The following is a 24,435-nucleotide window of genomic DNA, read 5'->3' as shown; positions in this document are numbered from 1 at the left end:
GTGTGTGGAGAGTGTGTGCGGGGTGTTGTATGCCCCGAAAAATGCGCGTGGCGGCAACTTTTCCACTGAATTGATTTGAAAGAGCGGCAGGCCGGTAGGCAGTGCGTATACGCAATACGCGATACGTCTCGAAGCGCGCGAATTTGCATAACTTTGCTGCCGTGGCATGAAAAAACATTCAAAAACAAATTGCAAGTAACAAAAGAAAGCGGCCATAAAAAGGCGCCAGCCTCATAAAAAAAATACAGCAAGCCGGAAAGCAGCAAAGGAAAAGGAAAAGGAAAGGAGAGCAGTGCCAGCTCAAAATTAATTTATGCAGCAGGCAGCAGCAAGCACCAAATCAAATACAAATACGGCGGCAACAACAGCAGCACAAAATTAATAACAATTAAAGCAAAAGGAGAGCTGCGAGAGCTGGGAGAGCTGGGAGAGAGCCGCGCGGCTAAAAAGAGTCTAAAAGAGTCACAAAAGCGCAAGGGAAACGCGAGGGTTGCCTATAAATGTACCAGGACAGCGGCTGCAGCAGCAGTAGCAGTCGACGTGGCAGCACCAGTGCAGCAGCGGCAGCAACAACAACAGCAGGGGCTGCAGCAACAACAACATCAACAGCAGCAGCAGCAACAACAAGCAGCAGCGACGAGGAAACCCTCGAGACACTCACGATTATAACCACAACCATAACCGAAACGGAAATCAATGCGGCTGCCAGCACGGCAACGGCGACAGCGACAACCACAACAACCACAACTGTCATAGCCACAACGACGGCAGCGGCAACAACAGTGGCAGCAGCAGCAGCAGCAGCAACAGCGACAGTTGCCACCAGCGACATCGAGGACAGCAGCTTGGCGGGCAGCGAGGAGAGCGCGGAGTGCCTCGAGTACATTGAAATCGATTGCCAAACAGCTCAGGGATCGTCCGGCAACAGCAGCAGCAGCAGCACAAGCAGCAGCAGTGCCAGTGCCAGTGGCAATGCCGTGCTGCCACGCGGCAACAATCAGCAGCTACAACAGCAGCGCCAACAGTCAGCCGCCGCCGCCGCCGCGCTAAACGCCGATGTGCGGCTGCTGCGGAAGATCGGCTATATAGCATCGCGTGTCCGTGGTCTGTCCAAGTTCTACGGCGACTTTCATCTGGTGAATCCGTACAGCGCTCGTCGCCAGCGCCGTCAACTGCAGGAGATTCTCCTGAAGCACTCGATCTTCGATCCGGGCAAAGAGCGCGAGCGCGCGTTGCTCTTGGCCGCTGCCGCAGTGGCCGTTGGGGCAGCAGCAGCTGTCCAACAGCCAGCGGCACCCTCACTGCTGCCGGGCAATAGTAGCAGCAGCAGCATCGAGGCGGCCAGCAGTCACAGTCACAGTCGTAGTCGCAGTCGCAGCAGCGACCTGGAGGAGGAGGAGGAGCCGCCCGAGGAGGAGTCACCCGAAGAGCAGCCAGAGCTAGCAGCAGCAGCAGCAGCAACAGCAACAGCAACAACAACCACCACAACAACCACAACAACCACAGTGCGGCGCAAGTCATCGAGCAGCTCGACATTGAGTGGCGGCACAGCAGCCAGCGTCTCCGGTTCCGTGTCGATTTCGGCCTCTGCCTCACAGTCGTTGGCCTCCAACAGCACGCCCATTAATCTGCTGGAGGAGCTGCTTATACAGTTCTACGAGGATCAGGACCAGCATCGCTGCAAGCTGACCGTCATCAGGCATCATCAGCGCGGCGCCTGCCACTCCCCGGACACCACCAACAACAACTGCAACAACATCTCCAACAACAACAACACCAACACAGCCAATACCAATACCAATACCAGCACCGGCCTGGCCCTCACCATGTCCACGTCCATGTCGAACATGCCAGTCAGCAGTGCGGAGAACCAGCCGCCGCCCGGCGGCAGCTCCAGCAGCCAGGCCGTCGCAGCAGCCGCCTCCTACTTGCAGCCCACCAGCAGCATGCCCGACGGCAGCGACAACCCACGGCGACGCCGTGCCAGCGACTGCTCGGCGGTGCAGGCCGCCCAGGCGGCTCTCCACTGCATCACGCTGAAGAACAACAACTGCGCCCAGGCCACGGGGAAGCTGCCGTTCCATCGGGGCAGCTGTGGTGCCGCCGGTGAGCATCTGCTGGCAGCCAATTCGATTGCCAATCGTGCCACCATCATCCTAAGCAAATCCTGCAGCAACGTGGACGGCGATGCCCATGGCCTGGGCATGGGCATGGGAATGGGCATGGGCATGGGCATGGGAATCGGTGTGGGCGTTGGCGTTGGCATGGGCGTCGGGGTCACCAATCAGCTGCGTGCCAGTGCCACGGACATTGAGTCGAATAATGCGCTGAATGGGGCACAGAGCACAGCCCTTGCCACAAACAATGGCAACAATGGCAATGGCAATGGCAACAACGAGTACAGCATCCTACAGCTGAACAACACGATCATTCAGTGTCACTTCAACGATGATGATTTTCGCGCTCTGGTCAAGGATCTTAAGCGCAAGGTCGAGTACACCGAGCGCATGAATTGGTTATGTAAGTAAAATATTCAACACTCAATAAACATTTCCAATAGCTCATAGATTTGTTCCCCCTGATTGTGTGACACACACGAACGCAAAGTCGAATCAAATCAAAATGAAATCAATCCAAACCTTTCCATGCCGAAAGCGTTACTTCATTTGAATTCCCATTAGCTGCACATATTCGTAGTTCCAAAATAAACATTCGATGGATGCCAACATTCGAGTGCAAAAATTAGAAACCTTTTTTTGGGGCTTCATGCGTTTGTGTATGAAATTATTTCGTTGGATTGCTGCCCATCAAATGAAGGGAGAACTCTCATCTCATCTCTCAGCTGAAGGTCCGCGCGGATTGTGTACCCTGCTCCTGGCTCCTGGCTCCTGGCCCCTTGCCCCTGCTGTGTGTGTGTGTAATCGCCTCAAATGAGGCATGAACAACAGCAAATGGATGCATGAATGGCTGATGATTCGAGAGAGCGTAGCTACAGCAGCAGCTACAATGCAGCAAATGCAGCACAAAATGTTACATTTTCTGTTGCTATTTTCTAGATTTTTGTGTGCGTCACTGCATGGGTGTGGGAAATATTATTTATTCAATTCTGTGCAAACCAAATGAATATCATATGAAGCAGGCATTCCATTCCACGCCATGCCACAGGAGCACAGAAGGACCGAGATTAGAAATTTGATTAGTTTTTCCTGCCCTAGCTGAATTCAGGATAACGATAAATAAAAGCGAATAAAAGCGAATATCCGAAGGACCGTAAGTAAAATAAATTCGCAAACAAAATGGCAAACGACTCACAGAGTTGAAGTTGCTCAAGAACTACGTCTGAGTAGTGTCCAGCTCTGTCCAGCTCTGTCCTGCCTGTCCTGCCCGTCCTTGTGGGGAATAGGAGCTTCAAGGACGTGCCGCAAATATAATAAAAAAAAGTAACGAGCAACGCCTAGGACCATGCCAAGCCATGTCGAGCCATGCAACTTCTTCAGCTCATCAAAAGTTTTTTATTTTTGACTTTCTGGTTCACTCAGCTTCAGCTTCAGCTCTGGTTGGCGCTGGGAGGAGTCTGTTCCGATTGCTTCGACGCTTTTGGACTTTTATGGCAATACGCCCTTTATGTGTACCGTGTGTCCGTGTACGTCCTGCCAAGGACAGGACAGACAGACAGAGAGGACAGGAGGACAGTCAACTACAAGAGCGATCACAACTTTGTTGAATGGCATTAAAAAGTTGTCTTTGTATCGACGCCATCTCTCTCTCTCTCTTTGATTCTCTCTTTTTTGATTTCTTCCTTTCCGCCTTCCGCTTGTAACCATCCCCTGCCCCAGCCTGTTCCCTGGCATCTTGCACTTCGCTTAGCATAAGCAGTCGCCTGCTTTCTGGCATTTTTCCACACTGTCGCATTTGAAGCATTTCAATTAAATTTCTGTGCCCTGCCCGCCGCCAAACAATGTGTTGTCGAGTTATCCAGCCAGAGCCAGTCAGTCAGAGCATTCGGGCTGCCTGCTGATTGCCTTCCATTCAATTGCTTGCTAGGATTCCTGATGCTCCATTGCTGATGTTACTTCACAGATTTTCTCTTTAGTCTGCCGAGCAGTTTACGTGCCCTCACCTGATTGCTCCTTGGTGTCTGTGTGTGTGTGTGTGTGTGGTGTGTGTTTCTGCTGTGTTCATTCTGGCCATTATCTGGGGATTACAATTTGCCAATATCCGCTGGCTCGACTAATTCCCGCGTTCCGTTTGGCATATTTGATGGCTGTGGCCCTGCTGGACAACATCGAATCCGACACTTTACAACACTAAGTAACCGTTTTACAGCGTTCACAAGCACTGGCAGCAGCGAGATTTGATTTGTATTTATTTTTCTTTTATTTGTTGGCCACTTTTTGGAGTCTTTTGATTGGACTTGAGCTTGTTGCTTGGGCAACTTTCCTCAGGGTCTCTTTTTCGTTCCTTTTTCTCGTAAATCACAAATACTCACAGAGACAGTCGAAAGTCGCTGAGGGCGGAGTGGTGGAGTGGTGGGGGTGCCGTGCAGTGCGGTGCGGTGTCAAAGGCCAAAAAACATAAATTGCCAAAGCATTTGAAAAAGAGCCACAAAACCAAATGCCAAATGGCCATAAATTCAAAAACCTAAATGGCTTTGGCAAGAGAGAGAAAGAGAGAGAGAGAAGCCACAGACGAACAAATGGGAAGGAACCAGGAAGAGAAAGAGAATAAGAGAATAAGCGAACATAATACAAATGACATAAATATAACAAGAGTCAAGAAATATGTGCGGAAATCTACTCAAGACAGCCGCAAAAAAAGAGAGAAAAACAAAAAAAAAAGATTGAAGAGAGCCAGCAACGAGCGACCGACCATATCAGACGTATCGGAGTCGAAAGGCACTTAGGGCTCGGGATAAACGACAAAAGGGACGCACGAGAGAGATGTGACAAAAGGCAAATGGGGAATGGGCAGGGGCTTGGGCTTGGACTTGGGCTTGGGCTTGGGGGAAGTGCTGAATGCTGGCAATCCAGCAAAAATCTAATAATACTAAAATACTTTATTGTTCAGTTAACAATTCAATTGTTTCACTTAACAAGAAGAGAGACAGATCCGGGAGGCAGACACAGTCCAATAGGGAGTATAGAATATATATATCTATAGAATGTTGGTATATATACATAGATAGATATGTGCACATCTTCAGCTGTGTATGGCTGTAGGTAGAGGGTGGAGTTATAAAAAGTAAGCTGCCACAAACGTGTACATTAAGTGATAAAGTGTTTGGCAAATCAAAACGAACTACTGGCCAAGGAAGGACAAAGCGAACAGTCCGAAGTCCCAGTCTCAGTGTACATATAGCCCTGTGGCTGTCCCTATCCCTGTCTCAGTCGCTGCTTCTCTCCATCCAGTGAAAGGACCAACAGCAGCAAGCATTTCCGTGTGGGTTTTAAGGGCTCTGCAGGATAAAATCGAATCCAAAACCCGATGATGTGCACTTCTCGACCACTGCCGTGCACTTCATCTCCTCCACCAACGAGCACGCATATACAGAGACATTTTTGCGAAATGTTTTTAATTTTCATCAAAGAAATGGCTTCATCTCTGTCCCACTCTCTGCTGCGCTTCGAGTGTCCTCTGAGGGCAACAAATATTTATCAACTATTCTCAGTGGATAAAATGTCACAGGGAGAATGGAGAATGGAAACTGGAATGTCGCAATCGCAAACGAGAGAGACACAATGAAAGAATTTACGTACAACATTTTCATTTCATTTTTTCTTTACTTCAGCTTCAGCTTAAGTTTCAGTTTCAAACTCTCTTCATTTGCATTGCATTCCACTTGCATAGCGTTGCTCAGTTCGGTTTTTGTGGCACGCTGCTGCACGTTGCACGTTGCACGTTGCACTCTCTCATCCACTCTCTATATGCTAATGAGCAGAGGTCGCAGCCCTAATTGAAATTTTTGTGCCACGGCAAAACAAATTTTGTGGCGCCCTGAAATGTGTTCCTTTTTTTGTATACTATTTTTTGTGTGTGTTTTGTTTTGTTTTGTTGTTTCTCGAGTCATTAATTATAATATTCCGCTTGTCGTCGTTGTCGTCAAGCGGGGAGTGGAACAGCGGGATAGTGGGAGAGCGGCACAGCGAGGGAGCGAAACAGCGGGAGAGCGGAATGGCGGGAGTGCGGAACAGTGGGAGAGCGGAACAGCGAAGCAGCGTGCGGGCTTTGTGGCAAGGTAAAGTTCGGTGGGTGAGAGGGAGGCCGGGCACGCTTATTGCCAAATTAAAATGCACGCAAGAAGACAACTTTTTCGGGTCAAAGAGGGGAAGCCATGCCATTCCAGGCCAGGCCAGGCCAGGCCATGTCGTGTAAGTCTCAAAAGAAAACAGCGACAAGTAGAAGGAGGTGCCACAAAGAGAGAGAGAGAGAGAGGGCGTGGGTGAGGGTGAGAAGAAGACAGAGGTGAGTGGTGAATGGTGAATGGTGAGTGGAGCTGTGGAAGTGAAGTGGCGCAGCAGGAAAGTTTGGTTTGTGGCGGTTGCAGCAGCTGCTGGCAGTGCACTTCGTGTCAAAGTGTGCACACAGCATGTGGCCAAAAATGAAGCAGGAGGAGTAGCAGCCGAGACAGAGCCATCAGCAACATGCACCCCAATGAGTGTCTTGTAGCTGACAGATACTCGTACCGTACCCACAAAACTCCACTTGACACGGGGGATGGGGGATGGAATTGGAGAATTTTATTAAAACGCTGTCAAGCGGCAGACGAAAATAAGCAGCGGGAAGATAACTAAAAGTTATATGATATCAGCACAAGCAGCTCTTTTCTGCCAGCCAGTCTGCTGACCCCAAAAAGGAGGCTGCACTTTTGAGTTGAATCTAATGGGTAGTCGGTTGGGTTGGAGGATCCTTTATTTTATGTATCCACCATCATGAAGTGCATCTCTCAGCCTACTGCAGAGCGTAGCCCGACCCACTTTAGCAGCAAAACCTTTTTGAGTAGACTTCAAATCAAGCGAAAACCAAAACCAAGAGATGGCACTGCACTTGAGCTGCTATAAATAAATATTTATGGCGTTGGATGATTCTCATTTATAATGCCAAAATGCTGTTCATTCTTCTCTTTTTTCGGGGTTATTTAAAACAATATTTGGAGATATTTCTCAGCTCATCTCTGCCTGTCTGGCATCACTGACAGGAGCAGCAGAAGCAGAAGCAGAACAGAAGCAGCCATCTGCTGGCTGCAAGCCAAGTTCTGGCTACACTTGCAACACGGTTATGTGGGTTGACAAGAGAGTGCCACAGGGGGGATGGGGATGGGAATACGCATCGCTCGCTCTTTAGGCAGGCAGACAAGCGAACAACTTGTCTAAACTCGAATGGAAAGCGGCAACCGGAAAAGGAACAGGAAGAGGAACGGGAAGAGGAACCGAGGACCGGAAACAGAAACAGAACCCGAAAAACAGCAGCGAACAAGGCGAATAAAAAAAAACACACGCAAAGTTTGTTGTCGTTTCTTGTTTTTTATTTTTCGGCAGCCAATGCCGAAGTTCTGTTGCATTATTTGTGTGTGTTGCACGATTCATTGACGTTGCAAGAACACAGACACGACAGACACTCCTGGAGGACAGGACAGGACAGGACAGGAGCTCCTCTGCTGTCCGCTGTCTCCTGTCTCCTGTCTGACTTGTCTATTAAGCGCATTAGCTCTGACGCTCTGCCAACGTCTGCTCTGCTCTTCCTTTGCTCTAGCACACTGTTCCTGTCTCTCTCGCTCTCTCCTGTCTCTGTCTCGCCGCTGTAGCATTGCTGACAGATTGACAGACAAGTCGGATGAGATTATTGGAAGTAACAAGCTTGCAGATGCCGCAGCGGGCGGTGTGGAGGCAATCAGGCAGATGATGACAGCAAATATCATAATGGAAGCAATCCACCGACACCTCCCCGCCAGCCCCCTGACTGACTTTTTAAATGCCATCAATCATGTTTCAATTTGTTTCAATTTCGAGCTCAGCAAATCGTTCTAATCTCATTTGGCTGCAAAGTGCAATCGAAAGTCGTTTAGCAGCAGCAACAAAAGTTTGAGAAGTCAAATCAGGATTACAATTACAAATTGCCGATTCAATAAACATAATCAAGGATATTTCTAAGGATTTTCCAAATATTTTAATTACATTTTTGCATGACAAAAGGAGCAGAGACATTGCCCCTGCCAAATCAGAAGCTATGGGCAGCATGGGAGATGTTGGATAAATGAAACAATGACTGAAACAAACCCTCTCTCTGTCTTTTATCTTATGTTACCTTCTCTTGTCTTCCTTCTCAAATCGAAGTTCTTTGGCTACAAAGTGAAGTACCAGGACCTGAGGCTGCACTCTGGTGCCCGTTCTGGGCCTGGGCTCGGCGGTTTCCGTTTCCGTTTGCTTTGGTTTCTGTTTCTGTTTCTTTGACCCACTTAAGGGCGAGCGTGTCAAATGAATACATATGCAAGCATAGCAGCATATGTGGTTTGTGTGTGTGTATGTGTGCCCTTGTATAAGCAATCGTTTTAATGAGCAATAAAGTGTTGCATACTTAAGAGGGCAAGCGTGGGAATTTCGGCGGCTGCGACGTCAGCCACAAGCAGCACAAGAAAAATGGAACAAAAGACAACAAATATGACAGGAAAAACTAGAGCACATATACGCCTACATATATGTACACCCACACACCCACACACACACCACCCACATAGTGGTAAAATCAAGGGTCTTTGTGCGCTTCAAGCTCTAAAACTTGACACAGCCAACAACAAAGTATCCTTTCAGCGCAGAGAAAAGCTACAGCTAAAGAGGGAGAGAAAAGCCCAAAGAGAGAGAGAGGCAGGCAGACAAGGAGAACGATATAATTCTTTGTGCCTAAAAATGAGGAATTGTTTGACTTTTGACAAACAGGAATTTCAGTCGAATCACTTGTGAAAAATGAGGAAACTTTCTCCGACAAACCCACTGAGGCTGAGTTCTGTAAGAAAAGATACCTATAAAGCAGTGGCAAGCAGCATTTGGGGCAAGGCTTTGCCAAAACAGGAACAGGTTGAGCAACATCCCATTCTGGTCCATAATTTTCCAAGTAAAAGCCGAGTATGCCAATTTTCAGATAGAATTTCTGGAGCAGGAATTTTGCACCTGGAACTGGACAACCTGCAGCAAGCACAGTTTTTGCATTAATTCTAGCTAACGTCTTGTCCTTTGTGCAACAGGAGCTTCCTTTTGCCTGTGATGGCAACTCTGACGCCTCTCCACTTCGAGCCGGACAACGTAACTTCGTTTTGCTCTATCATTTAGTTGCAACTAAATGCTTGCCACACACACAAACACACACACACACAGCTGGCTTGTGTTTTCCCCCAACTAAAGTGCTCACTTTTCATTCAAATGATTTAGTTGATGTGGATGTAGGGGATGTACATAGATGTAGCTGTGGAGATTTTCGCTAGATTAGTGCGCAATTTCATATTTAAAGAGCAATTAAAAGTTTTGTCACTCTTCCGCCACAGTCTCGCAGTCAGGTCTGGTCTGCTCCGCACTGAATTTTAGTAGAAACATGTGTGCGTGTGTGTGTGTTTTAATTATACTACTCTCAAAGTCAATTTCACTTTTAATGACAGTTTCAATAGCGTTTCTGCTGCTGCTGCCGCTGCTGATGGTTCTGGTTCCTGGTTCCTGGTTTTGGGTTTTGCTTGCAATTTCACTTTTATTTCATCATAATCATGTTTCCATGTTTATATTTGACATGTTTCGCAACAAAAATTCACCATTACAGTGGCAGTTTCAGTTGCATAATTTGCTGCAATAACCCACACATTTGCGATCCTACATCCTGCAGCTGCTACGATAAGTTTCCCTTTAAGTTAATCATTTTTCTTGTATTTTCTAAAAGGTTCTACCAATCTGTAATTTATCAAACCATCAGCGTTTTATCAGCGCTTATTTATGTTTGTTTTTTTCTATGCTGCAATGTTTAAATTTGTTATGTTGATCCCTTTTGTTGTTGTAATCCCTTTAATTTATATTTTAAAACGCAACCCAGATAAAAAATGGAAACATATTTGGATGGACAAATAGTTTTTTAAATGAATTTATATCATCGAACATTTAATTTTGTATTTATTTATTACACAATTATTTCATGCTCTTGGCCAGCGCTAAAAGTTTACATTTATTTACATATTTCACCTGTTGAGGGGGCAGAGCTCCTGCCGAGTATCCTCTCGCTGAGCAATCGATTGGTGGGCAGTGCGCGGGGCGGGTAGAGGCCCCCAAAATGTCAGTTATTTTTAATATTTTTGTTGGCCATAATATGCGTAAAGTGAGTATTTATGTTATGTGCACACACTTCTCTGCCATGCACACAAACACACATACACTCAGCATATTCCTGCCTCCGAGAGGGTGCTGTGTCATCCTTGGGATTCTTTTTCCAGCTCCATCCTCCAGCTCCGCCGCTCACCTGCCACATTTCTCATGGCTCATACGCCAACAATTTTATTTATTATCATTTCGTTTTTTTTGTATGTTTTTTCTGCTTTTTGTTTTATTCATAAACACACATCCACACACACACACACACACACACACACACACTCGTGTTTTGTATGATGTCTGATGTATTGTTGCTGCTGCTGTAATTTATTTGTGTTGTTTATTTTATACCAATTTAATGTGCAACTACATAAAGCCTCCCCCTGATTCGCCCCATGTGTATGTTTGGACTAAAATATTTGACATGTAGTCACGTTCAGGGACCAGGACACGCCCGATACTCCCGGACACATACGTAAGCCGTAAGATGAAGCAGCAAACAAAACAGAAAACACAAAAAAACAAACAACAACGAGATGGAAATAAAGATATTTTGGGTCATATTTTTCTGGGACACTTTGAAGCTTAAAGTCAGGCGTTTCGGAGTCGCCTCAGAGTCGATTCAAAACTAACTAAATATATATTTATTATTCAACCACAAATACGTACAGGTGGACGTGTTTTTTCCCCGTGTTTCTTGTGGGTTTTCTCATCAAAATGGAACGCGCCCGAAGATCTGCTGTCTTCCCAGCATGTGGATGGTCCACTTTGCGGTGCTGTGCATTTTTTTTTCTTTTTGTGTGGCATTTTATTTTAATTACCAGTCTGTGGGGATGTCCTGGCAACGAATCGTCGCTGCTCGAGTCTTGCCACCTTGCCACAGGCCACAGGTGAATGGGAAATGGAATATACACAAAAAAAAGAAGGAAATCTAAAACATATAAAATGAAAGCTAAGCAGCGACAGCGGCAGTGGCAGCGGCAGAAGCAATAAAGCAAAGCCGCAATAAAAGTTGAAATTTTTCATCTGGGTTTCCCCAGTTTCCCCGCCCCACCCTCCGTAGTTGCCTAGGCAAATGTAAATAATTAAAAGCACACGACGATTGCATTCCATTCCATTCATATTTTTGCAGGACACAGCCACACCCCAAGCACAGAAAAAAAAAAAAAAAAAAAAAGGATAAAGCAAAAAACGAAACGAAAGCATTTGCTGACAAGAATTCTTACATTGATATCAATCAAAAGGGAAATGGATTAGGCGGTGGGGCTGGGATGTGAGCAGGGGGCAAGTGCAAATTTGCATATTTTTGCGATGAAACTTTTCCGGCAGCTGCCAATTGCCAGTTTTTGCCATTTCCCATTTCCCACTTCCCATTTGCCTTTTTACCTTTTGTCTCGGGTCCCAGGCATACACGAGCGAGACCCCAAACGCAGTTACCGTTAGACACTTTGAAGATGTCAACGGCAAAAATTGTTTGCGGTTTCAGGGTAGGACTCCGCAGCTTCAGCCTCAGCCTCAGTCTCATCCTGTGGCCGCGAATGGTTTTGAATTTCAATTTTGCTCGCTCGCGCGACCTGCACCACTCCGCGTCTCGGCTCGTCTCGTCTGGTCTCGCAGCCAATAAAATCGTTTTAGTATATTAATTAAAAGCTCTGGGTAAATACAGCACCTCAGCAGCGTGGCCCCGCCGACAACATGAACGCGGCTCGCAGCTGTCGCGGACAGCAAATTGGATGGCGTCCCGCACGGCGAATGGCTCCGCAAATTATTCAAGCCAGATGCAGAAGTGGCAAGAGGTACAGCAAGAAGATTTAATAGATAAAGGTGGCAGAGACAGAGGGGCAGAGACAGAGGGGCAGAGACAGAGGGGCAGACAATAGCAAAAGGAGTGGGAAAGTAGAAAAGTAGGAAGGAAGAAGCACCATTCAATGGCAGCACCATTTGAAGACAGTTCTCTGGCCAGAGAGCTTTATTGGAAAAAAGAGACCACCTGAGTGGGTGAGACAAAAGGAAACCAGTTAAAGGCATACACACAGATGCAGTAGAGAGAAAAAAAGAGATAGAAATGGTAAATAACAGCAAGAAAAATAAAGATTCAAATAGTGCCATCACTTATCTACACAAAGGACAATGCGACAAATACACAAAACGAAAAGACAAATCAAAAACAGAACAGAGATTCACATTCACATTCAGATTCAGTGTCAGTGTCAGTGGCTGAAGAGCGAAGAGGCAGAGAAGAAACCTTAATTGGAGTAAAGAAATAACCCGAGGGAAGGAATAGAGAGAGAGAGAACCCAAGGATGACAGCCAGATGACAGTCTCCAATTCATTTATCCACACAATATTCGCATAAATATTAGAAACAATAGAGAATATAGAAAATATGTGCTGGAGCATTCCTTAAGGTTTCCCCACATTCCTTTTACTACAATCCATGGCTTAAATTCGCAAACAAATTAAGCATATTCCACTCTCAATTTCACTAATATACCCCCGATTTTAGATCGTTTCTCTTTCGTACTTCCCCAGTGATCTATTTGATTAGCTTTCCATCACAAAAAGAAGACAAAATCACACACAAAAACCCAAAAATGTGCCAAAAAAAGGGACAGTCAACATGAGTCATGAGTTTCACCCAATGGCACGTGCACCCTAAAAGTACAAATCAGGGCAGAAGCTCCTTCCTGAAATACGTTGAAATACGAGCGCTGAGATGACATTTTCTTGGCTTTCATTTCATTTGTAAAGTTGCTTAATTGGACGGAGTGGAGTCCACCCCTTGCCCCTTTGTTTTGTGCGGCTTCTAATGTTAATCATATTCGCATAAACAGTTGGAAATTCCAAGTTTAAGTTGGTAAGAGGCGGAGGGAATGGGAGTGGGCGGAGGCGGGGGGAACCAAGCAGCAAATAACCGCAGGGGCAAAAAGCGAGCGAAAAACGATGAGAAATCAAATTTTATTTTGTGCTCTGATTTTTTGCTGTTGACTCTTTGCAGGTATTTGTGCCAGCGGCGGTACCTATATACATACATATATATGTAGATGTGTGTGCATGTATGTGTGCTTTTGTTTGTCTGTGTGTATTGTACGTTTTTTTCCAATTTATATATGTGCCAGCAACAGAGATGTGAAAAACCCAAGCTCGTTCTCCTTCGTGGCTTATGTTTTTTTTTTTCATTTTATTCTTTTTTTTTAATTTACTGCTAGCTGGGGCAAGTCGCCTGCAGGCAAGTCAATACGTTGCCAATTACCATATACACAAACACACACACACACACACACCAACATACACTAAGGTAGAGGCAGGCAGCCATATGCAAATGTCCGTAAGACCATCATCGGCTGTGGGGAGAAACGCGTGAACCAAATTCACGGATGGAATATGCTGCAAGTCAACAGCTTTAAGCCTGACAGTTCGCGAATATATCGTACGTATGTCATGGACATATCGTTCATATTTTCCACATTTTATTCACATCCATTTGTTGCTCAGATTCGTGGCACGAAAGTGAAACCCCTTCTTCTTTGTCTCACCCTCTACACGTTTTCTATGGCAATTACTGAACTGAACTGGCAATCACTGGCTGTATCCGTTCTATGTCTAGCTATCCACAGATATGTACACGTTCTAGCTCCTCCTTCGGTTGTCTTTTTTCATTAACTGCTGACGAAGGATTTAGCAGCAGTCAGTCTCTGTGTCTGGGTCTGCCTCTCGTTTGGGCACACAAATTACAGCCAACGAGCCAACAAATAGACATAAGTTTGGGGCCCACAAATAATAATAATAATGCTGCACACACGAAGCTCATATGTGTGTGTGTGTGTGTTTGTGTGTGTATTGATTGCTGCCGGAAGGACATTGCAAAACATTGCGATAAAAATCCATTTAGATGCGCAAATAAGCAAAAATCAACACGAAAATTGACTTTGATGAGCAGACGAGACGAGCCTGAGCCAAGGCTAAGGACAAGACGCTGACAATGAGGCCTATTCCCCAGGCTAGCCCCTCCCCTTTTCCATTACATCAGCTATTGCCTCCTCGCGTGTGTTGTAGGGGAAAAAATGTTCGCTAATTTCTTGTGTCACGCTGCGAATGCCATAAATGCCGCCACACAATTGAATGGCCTCCGGGGGAACAAAAATATATTTAATAAAACAATTGAAGCTGCAGGCAGGGTGGGCAGCGAGGAGCGGGGAGCGGGGACCGGGGCTGACACTAGGGTAGCGAAGTTTTGACAGCTGTCAAAATCTTGAGTGTGGCGCAACAGTCTGCCATGGCACTGGCCCCTGGCCCGTGTACCGCACATAATTCATTTATTGACAGTTGAAGCAATTAAATTGGGTTGCCCTCCCCCCAGACCTCCCCCTCAGCTGTCTTCCCACCTCATGTACGGCCCGTCATACATTTCATTTGTGCATTCAATTTGATTACCCACAAAAATGCCTCGAAGTGTAAGTGAGCTGGGTGCAGAGGCCTAAACGTCTTCATCAATGCCAGAAGATATTTTCCAGGAGTTGCCAGCAGTATCTACTCAGTGGCAGCAAAGGAAACACTTCGTTAAATTATTAGAATTAAAATGAAGCATAAAAGTGCCTCATGAGTATGATTTGTCCTTTGGGTATGCCAGGCTGAGGCGTTTGCCAGTGTGGAGCCTCGACAACTGCCTTTTTGCCAAGCTTTTAATTTGGCAGCAAGGAGACACCCATAAAGGGCAATGCTGGCCTGCTGGCCGACTGCCTGCCTGCCTGGATGTGGCACTAAACTCATTTAAACTCAAGCACAAAGCGTTTAATCCCACTAAATGTATAAAACAAGCTAAAGGCACAAAGGAAGAGTGTGGGAGCAGGGTCTGCCCTGTGTGAGTGGGTGCACATATCAATCAGTGTTTGTCCGCATACGGCACTGACAGTCGTTTCCTGCCTGCCACCACCGTACAGGCAGAATTTAATCAGTTTTAATGCACTTCATCATGAACTTGATGGAGAGGGCACAGAGCACAGAGCATCTCAGTCTTAAGCTCAGTCTCAATCCCATTGTCCCAGGCAGTCCTTGGCCTGCTTCCCCGCTGCATGTGTGTGTGTGGGTGTGTGTATGTGTGTGTGTTTCTGTGAGCCGAAAAGTAAATAATGACAACTACATGTAAAATGTATTAGCCCACGAAAGAGCACATTGACACAAGTCAATTGAATATTTACGAAAAGTCAAAAACGAAAGCGAATCAGGAATGGCAGCGGCAGCGTGGGAGGAGCAGGCTTCAGGGAACATTTAAATTACAAAATATTCTGCTCCTCGAGAGGAGTAACCATGGAATCAGCGAAGAGAGTCGAGCATCAGAGGGCGTGAGGGAGAGAGGGAGGGAGAGTCAGAGTGCTGGCTGCTAGAAGGCAAGAGCAGAAAGCAGCAAACAGCTGGCAAAAGTTGTGGAAATGGAAAACATATTTTAGGCGCTGCCAAATCAATCGAAAAACCGCATGAAAATCCCTCACGAGAAGTGCCCCTGAGCCCTCCTGCCACACTAATTCCAAATCGAATGCGTTGCGATGTTTTGCTCTTTTGCTGCAAATAAATCAGTGTACATAGACGGAGATATATACATAGGTATGTACTGTACGTGTATATATGTATGTATTTATGTACACGGGGCAAATGGTTGGACAGCTTATGGGTCATGGGAATGGGTATTGTGGGCCAAAGACAAGTTTCAATTAGGAGCAGCCGCAAAACGCACAGGAAGCCAGGTACAGGGAGGAGAGATGTATGGTAGAGGGTTGGAAGGGGCTAGGACTTCGACATAGAGGCAGAATGAAATTGCCAATCGCTGTTGGTTGATTCGTTTTCTCCTTTTTTTTTGCCTCCCACCAAGCACCCTCGATTTTACTCTACTCTCCCATGTTTGATTCAGCTGCGCCTACTGCGGGACACTCGTCCATCGGTTTGGACCTCAGCTGGCTTAGCTGTGTGCGTGTGCCAGAGCTGGCACCCCCGACTGTTACTTGTGCTTCATGCTGCACTTTAAATCACCGTGAAAGTTGCATTCATTTGAGGTGCAAGTGCTGCTGTCACCGCTGGAATCGCATGCAACGCTCCACGTGGCGTATGCGTAATGTGACAAACGCTGCTTATGTGCCTGCCGGCAAAAGCCCCAAAGGCCGATGGCACGCAAACCAAATCCCTCGCCCCGCCACCCGCCAACACGCCACATAAGACCCGAAACGCACACACAAAAAATGGGAGAGGGAGAGCCATGCATGGCGGGGCACAAAAAAACACAAATACAAAATAAATAAATACAAATTCAAATGCGATGTATAAATAGCCAAGGGTCAACAAATTCAAACCCATTCCAGGGGAGCCAAAGAGCCAGGGAGCCAGTGAGCCAGGGTGCCAGGCAGGGAGCCATCACGAGGGCGCTGACGATGACGATGATGAGGGACATTGGTGGGTTGGTTGCTTGGCTTGGGCTGTGTTGGCATTTATTGGGATCATCGGATTGTGGGGAACACAGTAACAAGCGAGCGGCAGAGGCAGAACCAACAACAACACCAACATCAGATATTAATTACACGTCAACGGAGGTCAATTAAAAATTTTGTATGGCAGATTAAATGGGTGACAAGGGGTCAGGTCAAGGCAGGGCAAGGCGACAGCAAAAAGGGCAAGGGATACGCTGACCATAAAATGGAAGCAACCCAAGGAAAGGGCAGGGCAGCGCAGGCTAGAAACTGGCTAGAAGATGGCAGGGCAAAAGGATTGCTTGATTGCTGGCAATTTATTGGGTCAATTGAGAAGCGTTTAAATTCGAATGGGGATCAGATGAGCCATTTAAGTGAAAGACAGATTAAAGAGGATTATAGATGGATCGATTATGGCTTACAGTTGAATCGACAAATGAAATATGCACACATTTAGTTGCCTTTAGTTATGCACTTCCACTTCGTGGCCTGAGCCTTTTTTCGTTAATTATTTCACACTCGAGAGTGGGAGGGAGTAGACGCTCGTCATTAATCTCTGCCGTTGAAGCGCTCCCACTTTTTATTTGCAGCTTTGTGCTAATCTTGTGTCCTGCACTGTCGACGTGTCGCATTGTGGCCAAAATTTGTCATTTGTTGTGTGTGTTTAACGTGCATATTGAATGCGGGCTCCTGCTCCCACTCAGGGCTCCTTCTCAGTCCCTCAGAGTACCAGGGACTGCCGCTATAAAAATGAGTCTTGCAAAACACGTACAGAGGAGAGGACACACGCCTACACTCCGCCCACTGCTCCAGAGCAGCAGGCAGCAGGCAAACAGCGACAGCGACAGCAGCGCGAGAGAGGAATAGCAAAGAGAAAACATGGTGTTAAATAATTAATTACAATCCATTAATTAATTAGACAACGCAACGGGGGTCATTAGGCTAAGCAGCAGCACGAAAGGGGGGCCAAAGGACACTGGGACAGGACAACGAAAAGGAAAAAGCAGCAACCGCACAACAACAAAAACACAAAAAAAAAAAGAACATTTGATACGACAGCTTGTACACATAATGCGACCATAATCAACATCCGCGTGCCTCTGTTTGCCCCTTTTTTTGTTACTTGTTTGCCCTTTTTTTGTTGTATGTGAAATTGCGTTGCCTCTCATATTTTATTGCATATTGCTAGGCGTGAAATTATGCTCCCACCCCACCATACAGTTGCATAATTAATGGTCAAGTCCGAGGGCTGTCCCCGTGGGTCGCATTGATTTATAGAAGCGCCTCCTTGTAGGCATTCCATCCCCCCTTGACCATACCATTTCCGAGTTGAATTTATGGCCAAACATTCGGAATTCAACGGCAAATGCCTAACTAGTTTGATATGAATCTCGGGAGGGTGAGTAATACTCAACCACTTGTTGCCTTCAAGACGATTAACGGCCCCAGAAAGGGGCACAAAGAGTGGGCTATTCAGTTTGAAAATTACAGCTATTATGCCAGTTTCTTGGTGCCTTATCAAATTGAATATTTATAACATATTTTCCCCCGTCATTCTGTGTATTTTTTGGTGCACTTTCTTCCATCTGCGCTGAGCTGAAAGATCTGCCTGCCGCTACTACACTCTGCATTCTACACTCTACACTCCAACACTCAAGACTCCACACTTTCCACTCTATTCTCTGTGGCAGTTTGTGGTTAATGTTTGCCATAAAATTCCATTCAATTTGCCTCAGCCAATGCCAAGAAGAAAACAAAGTGTGAGCCATGGGAAAACTTTTGTGCCTAAGAAAACAAAAGAGCAGCCAAAGAGTGCAGTAAACTTTTGTGCTTTGCGGAGCGAAGGAAAAACAATTGAATTATTGGCCATGAGAATGTGCGTCACTTGACCAAACTGCATGCAACATGTCCGTTGCCCCACCCCAACCCCTTCCTGGGCACATGGCAGATGGCGGTCCCAGCAGTCCGCAGGCACAAACTTGTCCAGTCTGATAAATGGCCGTCCAGAGGTGGACTGGAAGATGGAGCTGAAGCTGGTGCTTGGGGTGTGGGAGATCTGTGTGGATGCAGCGGTATCTATGAGGTGTGCCACACCTGCAACTCGTTTTCAGTTTGCAATATTTGCAGCTCGTCTCCACACACACACACACACACACACAGGCAAAATATTGAGAAATATGTCCAGGCGCCTCTTCAGTTTTGTGGTTGCCTTTTTGTCTACGAAATTGGCAACCCTAGGCCCAGCCAGCCACACGATTACTTTGATTGCTAATCAACTGCAAAATTTGTGTGTCATCCTTGAGCTGTGGTCCTCTGCCAACGAAAGGTGGGGCTACTCTGTGGTCCTGTGTGCTGGGTCCTGTGGCAAGCATCAATTTTTGTCGGTTTTCATATGCAATTTTGCAATCAATCATCGATTTGCTGCTGCCATTCCACTTCTCTTTCTGTACCATCTACCGGAAGCAAAGGAAATGCAACCGCAACATAATTGACAGACAATTTTTTGCATCTGCGACTGTCGTCATCGTCGTCATCGTCGTGGCGTTTTGAGGCAACAAAAAGGGAACGGATGAAATGCCACACATGAAGAAAATCGAATGACATTTTCAAATGTATTTCGCCATCCGATGCATCAGAGTTGCATCACTGAAAGACAGGCGCTCTTCCGGCAAGCGGGGGGATAAGTCTTTGGCAGAACTCATCGATCAAGCTGTCATCTGTGGGAGCGAGGAGCGAGGCGCGAAGAGCTGAGAGATGGCGGATGCCCGCCCGGATATCGAAAAATTGTAATTCAATTCAACATTGAGTGCAAGCATAAAAACTGAATACAATTCCGATGTAAAAGCATTGAAGAGACGTTGCAGGCACCCATCAAGATTTGCACTTTAAAACTGTGGAAATTAGCTCAGCCAAACTTGATCTATAGCTGAATACTTTGGCGCTTTCGTGCAGCGTTTCGCCTGAAAATATAATTGATTTCGGGCCCTTTAAGTTTATTAATTTTAATATTTAAACAAACTCAAATGCTGATGGCATCTGCTGCTGCTGACGCAGCTTTGCTGCACGATGCCGACAAGCCATAATTCCAATTACCTGATTGGCTTTGCCATACAAATCGCCAATCACTTTCGCTGTCACACTCAGACGCTCACTCTCACTCTGGCTCTCTGGCTCAGCTGCCATTCGATTCGCTTATGCCATCTAATGCCCCATTGCAGGTGTTGTCCAGCCAATTCATCGCAAGGCCAAGGCTCATTGTAAATCAATCTGTCTGTTAATAATGAATACCCCACACACCGAGCCACCTACCCATCCACTCTCTGTCTCTCTCTCTCTCTCTCTCTGTGTATGTGTCTGCGTATATGTGTAGTTGAACATATCTGAAACGCGCGACGGCTTAATTAAAAATTGTAAGTGGCAGTAAATTAATTATAACCACGGCCCGCAAAGTGTTTGGCTTGCAGCTGCCGACAGCGGCACACATGTGGGTGGCAGGCAGCAGCAGAGAAAGCGAGTCTGACTATGGCTATGTGTGTGTATCTCTGTGTGTGTGTGTGTGTGTGTGTGTGTGTGTGTGTGTAGGTAGCACTGTACTTCAAAGGGAAGCGTTTTAATCAAATTTCGAAGAGTGGCACCGCTTTCCATGTGGCAAATTGTGTCTGTGGATGAGACCAGCCTCTGAATAGTGGCAGAGACAAGTGTGGGGGAGGCAGAGGTGCAGGACACCTCCTCTCATTACAATCAAATCTTCCCCCTGCACTTGATGAGATAGTCTCGAGACAAAAGTAGTCCCAGGCAGGATGTTGTGTTCACTGAGGCCAGGATGTGTCCCTCAAATTGGGAGCCACACAAAAAAGGCGGCATTTGTGTGGCCTTTGGCTCTACCCTTTCGGCTGCTATTTTTGCCAAAGAATCATTTCCGTAGCCTCATGCCACGTTATCCATAAATTGATACGCCACAGTTCTCAATCAGTTCCGAAGTGGTTTACAGTCCGCAGATGGGGTGTTCAGGTGCAGCTGCAGCTGTCAGGATATCTCTCCCTTCTGGGACTGCAATTAATTTGCAGTTTTGTCAAAGAACTTTTAATGGTTGTTCGTAGATGATTGATGCATCTGTATGGCACTTTCTAGTGGGTAATTGAAGTGGTCTTGCAATGGAGAAGCGTGTCGAATCCACATCCACATCCTTTTGCTCCCACTAATTACAGCGAAGGATACACGGACTGGTTGACAGGCAATTCAAGTTTCATCTTGAGCGAATTTCCAATCATTTGTGCGTCGAATTAGTTTGCTGCTTTGAGCTTTAGTCGGGACACAAATCGGGCAAATTCAAGCACACCTGTCGCCCAGTTGGTTTCTGTGTTTTTTGATGTTTTTTGTTTTCGGGGGGCAGCTTCCGTTTGGCAAAACTTTGAATCATTTCGTGCAGGATTCAGGTACGTTAGCCCGAGGGAGGTCTCGGGTTTGGTTTGGTCTGTCTGTTTTCATTTTTATCCATTGGAGCGTGCCAACGATTCAAAATTTAATTTCCCGCCTATGGCTCTGCCATAGAAAAAACAAAACAAATCGCAAGGATGTCCCAGTCCCAGTTCCAGTCCGTGGCCGTGTCCCTGTCCCTGTCCGTGTCCCTGCGAGTGGCAATGACAGTGCCAGCGTGAGAGGAAGGAAGTTCCGAGAGGAAGAGCAGAGCTGTGCCACCGGTTTAGAGTCGGCCAATATATTTCCGTTATATTTCAGTGGATTTTGATTTGGTTGTGGTGCCACGGTCTCCATCCCACTCAGATGCTGAGAGACTTTCAAGCTGTATTTCCTGTTTAAATTTTGACGATTTATTTATTGCCTGAACGACCGAAACAACGATGACAAGAGCTACAGACGCAGCTACAGATACAGCACAAAATCATTGCTAAAAAATCTATTCTCACACACACTCTCTGCTGGCTCCCTCTCTCCCTTAAAGGTCTCTCCAAACGGCCATTGGGTCCTCCGCATCGTAAAAGCAGTCTACCAAAGCATCAGGAGGTGAAGCGTCGCTTCCTGGAAATTTGTGATACCAATTTCTCGGAAGAGGTGAAGGCCGCCCTCAGGCTGCCCGCCTTCGACTCGTACGAATGGGGCGATGCGGATGTCATCCATCTAATGCAGACAATGTTCATCGAGCTGGGATTCATCGAGAAGTTCAGCATTCCGGCAGAGACGCTGCGCGAGTGGCTCTACGAAGTCTACAAGCACTACAACGAGGTGCCGTTTCATAATTTTCGTCACTGCTTCTGCGTGGCCCAAATGGTGAGTGTAATCAGATCACATGTGCACTTTGCGTTCAGCTTTTGTTTTTAAAACATTTGAGATTTAACATGCTCTGCATTTGCCAGCATTTTGCACATTCTTCTGGGTTCTTTTTTGTATCTGTGCGGCATGCTGGAAGTTGCTTTAATGGCGCGAGACACTCCCGTTGCAACTCCCTTGTTGGCCAGCCGCAAAGATGATTCATGTCGCATTATATTAATAGCATACAGCACACACACATATATGCAAACTATTCACAGCGAACAGCAAGCTTATAGGGAATGTAAATGTGAATGGAAAAGGGAGAAGTGAATGCGAGAATCCCAGAGCGAATGGTTAGCTTGCAATCGATATAATGTGGGAATTTACATGCATATATAGCCCGTTACTACTCGTAGTCATATTGCCATATCATAACGTACTACACACACACACACACACACACAAACGCACACACAGACACTCCACGTTGTATGCAATGCAAAAATAAACGAAAGCGCCTAAGGGCAATCCTTACAAGCGAGCACAGAAACCAGAAACAGAGATACAGCTACAGTTGGAGCTACAACATATGTGTCTATGTGTGTGTGCGGCCTATTTTTAGCTGCCAAGATAGCGCCCACGATACCAAAGAGATAGAGAGAGAGAGAGAGAGGCAGAGAGAGAGCCAAAGACAGTGCCACAGCCAGAGGAGACCCAAAGAAGAAGACCCAGAATTTTTTGCCTCACTTTAAATAGCAACACTTTCGGCGTCGGTTTGGGTCTGCTGCAAAATGGTCAAAAAAAAGGAAAACATACACAAAAAATAGAGACACAAAAAAGCGATGGAAAGACGGGTAACTGCCCCGAAATCCAACAGCAGCAGCAGCAGTCCCCCACTCTGCTGGCAGCACTTAGACCAGCGACCCACTTGGCTGCTCAAGGGCCAACGTAAAACAAAGCAAAAAACACACAAAAACCAAACAAAAAACATTCTTTAACCCAAATTTTGGGCAGGAATGGAAAAAAAGCGAGCTTTGCCAGACAAACAACCAAATAAAACAGAAACAAAGCCAAAGACCTAAGACTTGCGTCAAAATCTTCGCTTAAAGTTTAGTCGCGCTCTGCGGAGTAAAGGGTGTCTGGCAGTGACAGTCATTTATGTGGCATTTGCTTCTGCAGCGAGTCTGGTTGCTCGCACTGCATTAAATATTAGTTCCTTGTTTTATTCCGCACTTTAATATGCGGCCTTAGCTCGGGACTTAAGCTGAAGCAGAAGCTGAAAACCGAAATGATTTTAAATCATTTCATGGCTGCAATTGCAAGTGCACTTAGTCCTGGCTTCACTGTTCCTCACGAACACGTTGCTGAGGAGCAGCTAAAACAAAGACACAAATGCACAGCACACACACACACACACAAAATGAAAACTTTAATAAATTATTTTTGCTGGCAACAAAAGTAAAAGGGGTCAGGGATAGACTGGCGTTGGAATGGGAATGGAAATGGAAACGGGCGGCAAGGACTTGCGACTCACTGCTGAAAGAGTCAAATGTGGGTAGTGGGCTGGAGAGGGGGGTGGAGGTGGAGGTGGAGGTGTGCTGCAACAATGGCAAAATGAAAGTTGAAATTAACAATGTGGCACAGAGAGCATGAGAGCGAAAGAGAGAGACACCGAGAGACAACAGAGTCAGAGCATTAAGTATACGCACGGTTGCCCACAGCCAGAACATTTGCAACAACAACAACAGCAGCAGCAGCATCAACAGGAGCAGCAGCAGCAGCATCCAAATGACAATTGCATTATGATTCCCGTTGTTGTTTCTGCCATTGCCGCGCCGCTGCTGCTGGGAAATATGTTGCCCTGCCCGTAAACCGCATTATGTGCTAGACAAAACATGACCATGCCACACACAACACACACTCACACACATACACACACACGAACAAGCAACCAGCAGAAAGTCAGGGAGAGCGACCGCCCTCATTGTTGGCACGGCCATTTTGTTATTGTCATCGCCATCGTCTGCGTCGTCAGCGTTAGCGTCATCAGTGTCCACGTCATCGCTGTGCAATATTTTTATGGCTGCAGCGCAAAAATCAGTCCCTTTAGTGGACAGTGAGGGAAGAGGGAGAAGAAATCCTCACAGCCATGCAGCAAAAGTTGCAGCAAACGAACAGACGAACTTGAGAGCGAAAACATGGCAACACTTTACGGAAAAACTACCTAAAAAGTCCACTCAAAAGAGTTTCGATTGAAGCCACACAACACAAGATGAGTGTGTGGCAACTCTGGGCATATTTACACTTTTGAAATCAAACAAAAGGTGCACGGCTGGGCTCTTTCTCAAGAAATGCTCCCAATAAATGATGTAAAA

The 24,435-nt window shown here is 46.4% G+C and overlaps 1 protein-coding gene across 2 annotated transcripts in view; it reads left to right on the top strand.

Annotated features, from left to right (window-relative positions):
* The first annotated feature begins 410 nt into the window (after positions 1–410).
* Positions 411–24,435, top strand: part of LOC117903532 (high affinity cGMP-specific 3',5'-cyclic phosphodiesterase 9A) — a 36,829-nt gene continuing 12,804 nt past the window's right edge. The window contains exons 1-2 of one of the 2 annotated variants that reach the window (XM_034815711.1): positions 411–2,520; positions 21,753–22,078. In XM_034815711.1, coding sequence (XP_034671602.1) covers positions 501–2,520; positions 21,753–22,078 — 2,346 coding nt within the window. In that variant the 5' untranslated portion in view covers positions 411–500. The remainder of the gene's footprint in view (positions 2,521–21,752; positions 22,079–24,435) is intronic. The other variant, XM_034815712.1, reaches the window with a different exon arrangement.

The sequence above is a fragment of the Drosophila subobscura genome, chromosome A (genome assembly GCF_008121235.1).
Source record: "Drosophila subobscura isolate 14011-0131.10 chromosome A, UCBerk_Dsub_1.0, whole genome shotgun sequence".
NCBI classification, from domain to species: Eukaryota; Metazoa; Arthropoda; class Insecta; order Diptera; family Drosophilidae; genus Drosophila; species Drosophila subobscura.
The sequence above is the reverse complement of the archived record's forward strand: the minus strand, read 5'-3'. Positions and strand labels throughout refer to the sequence as shown.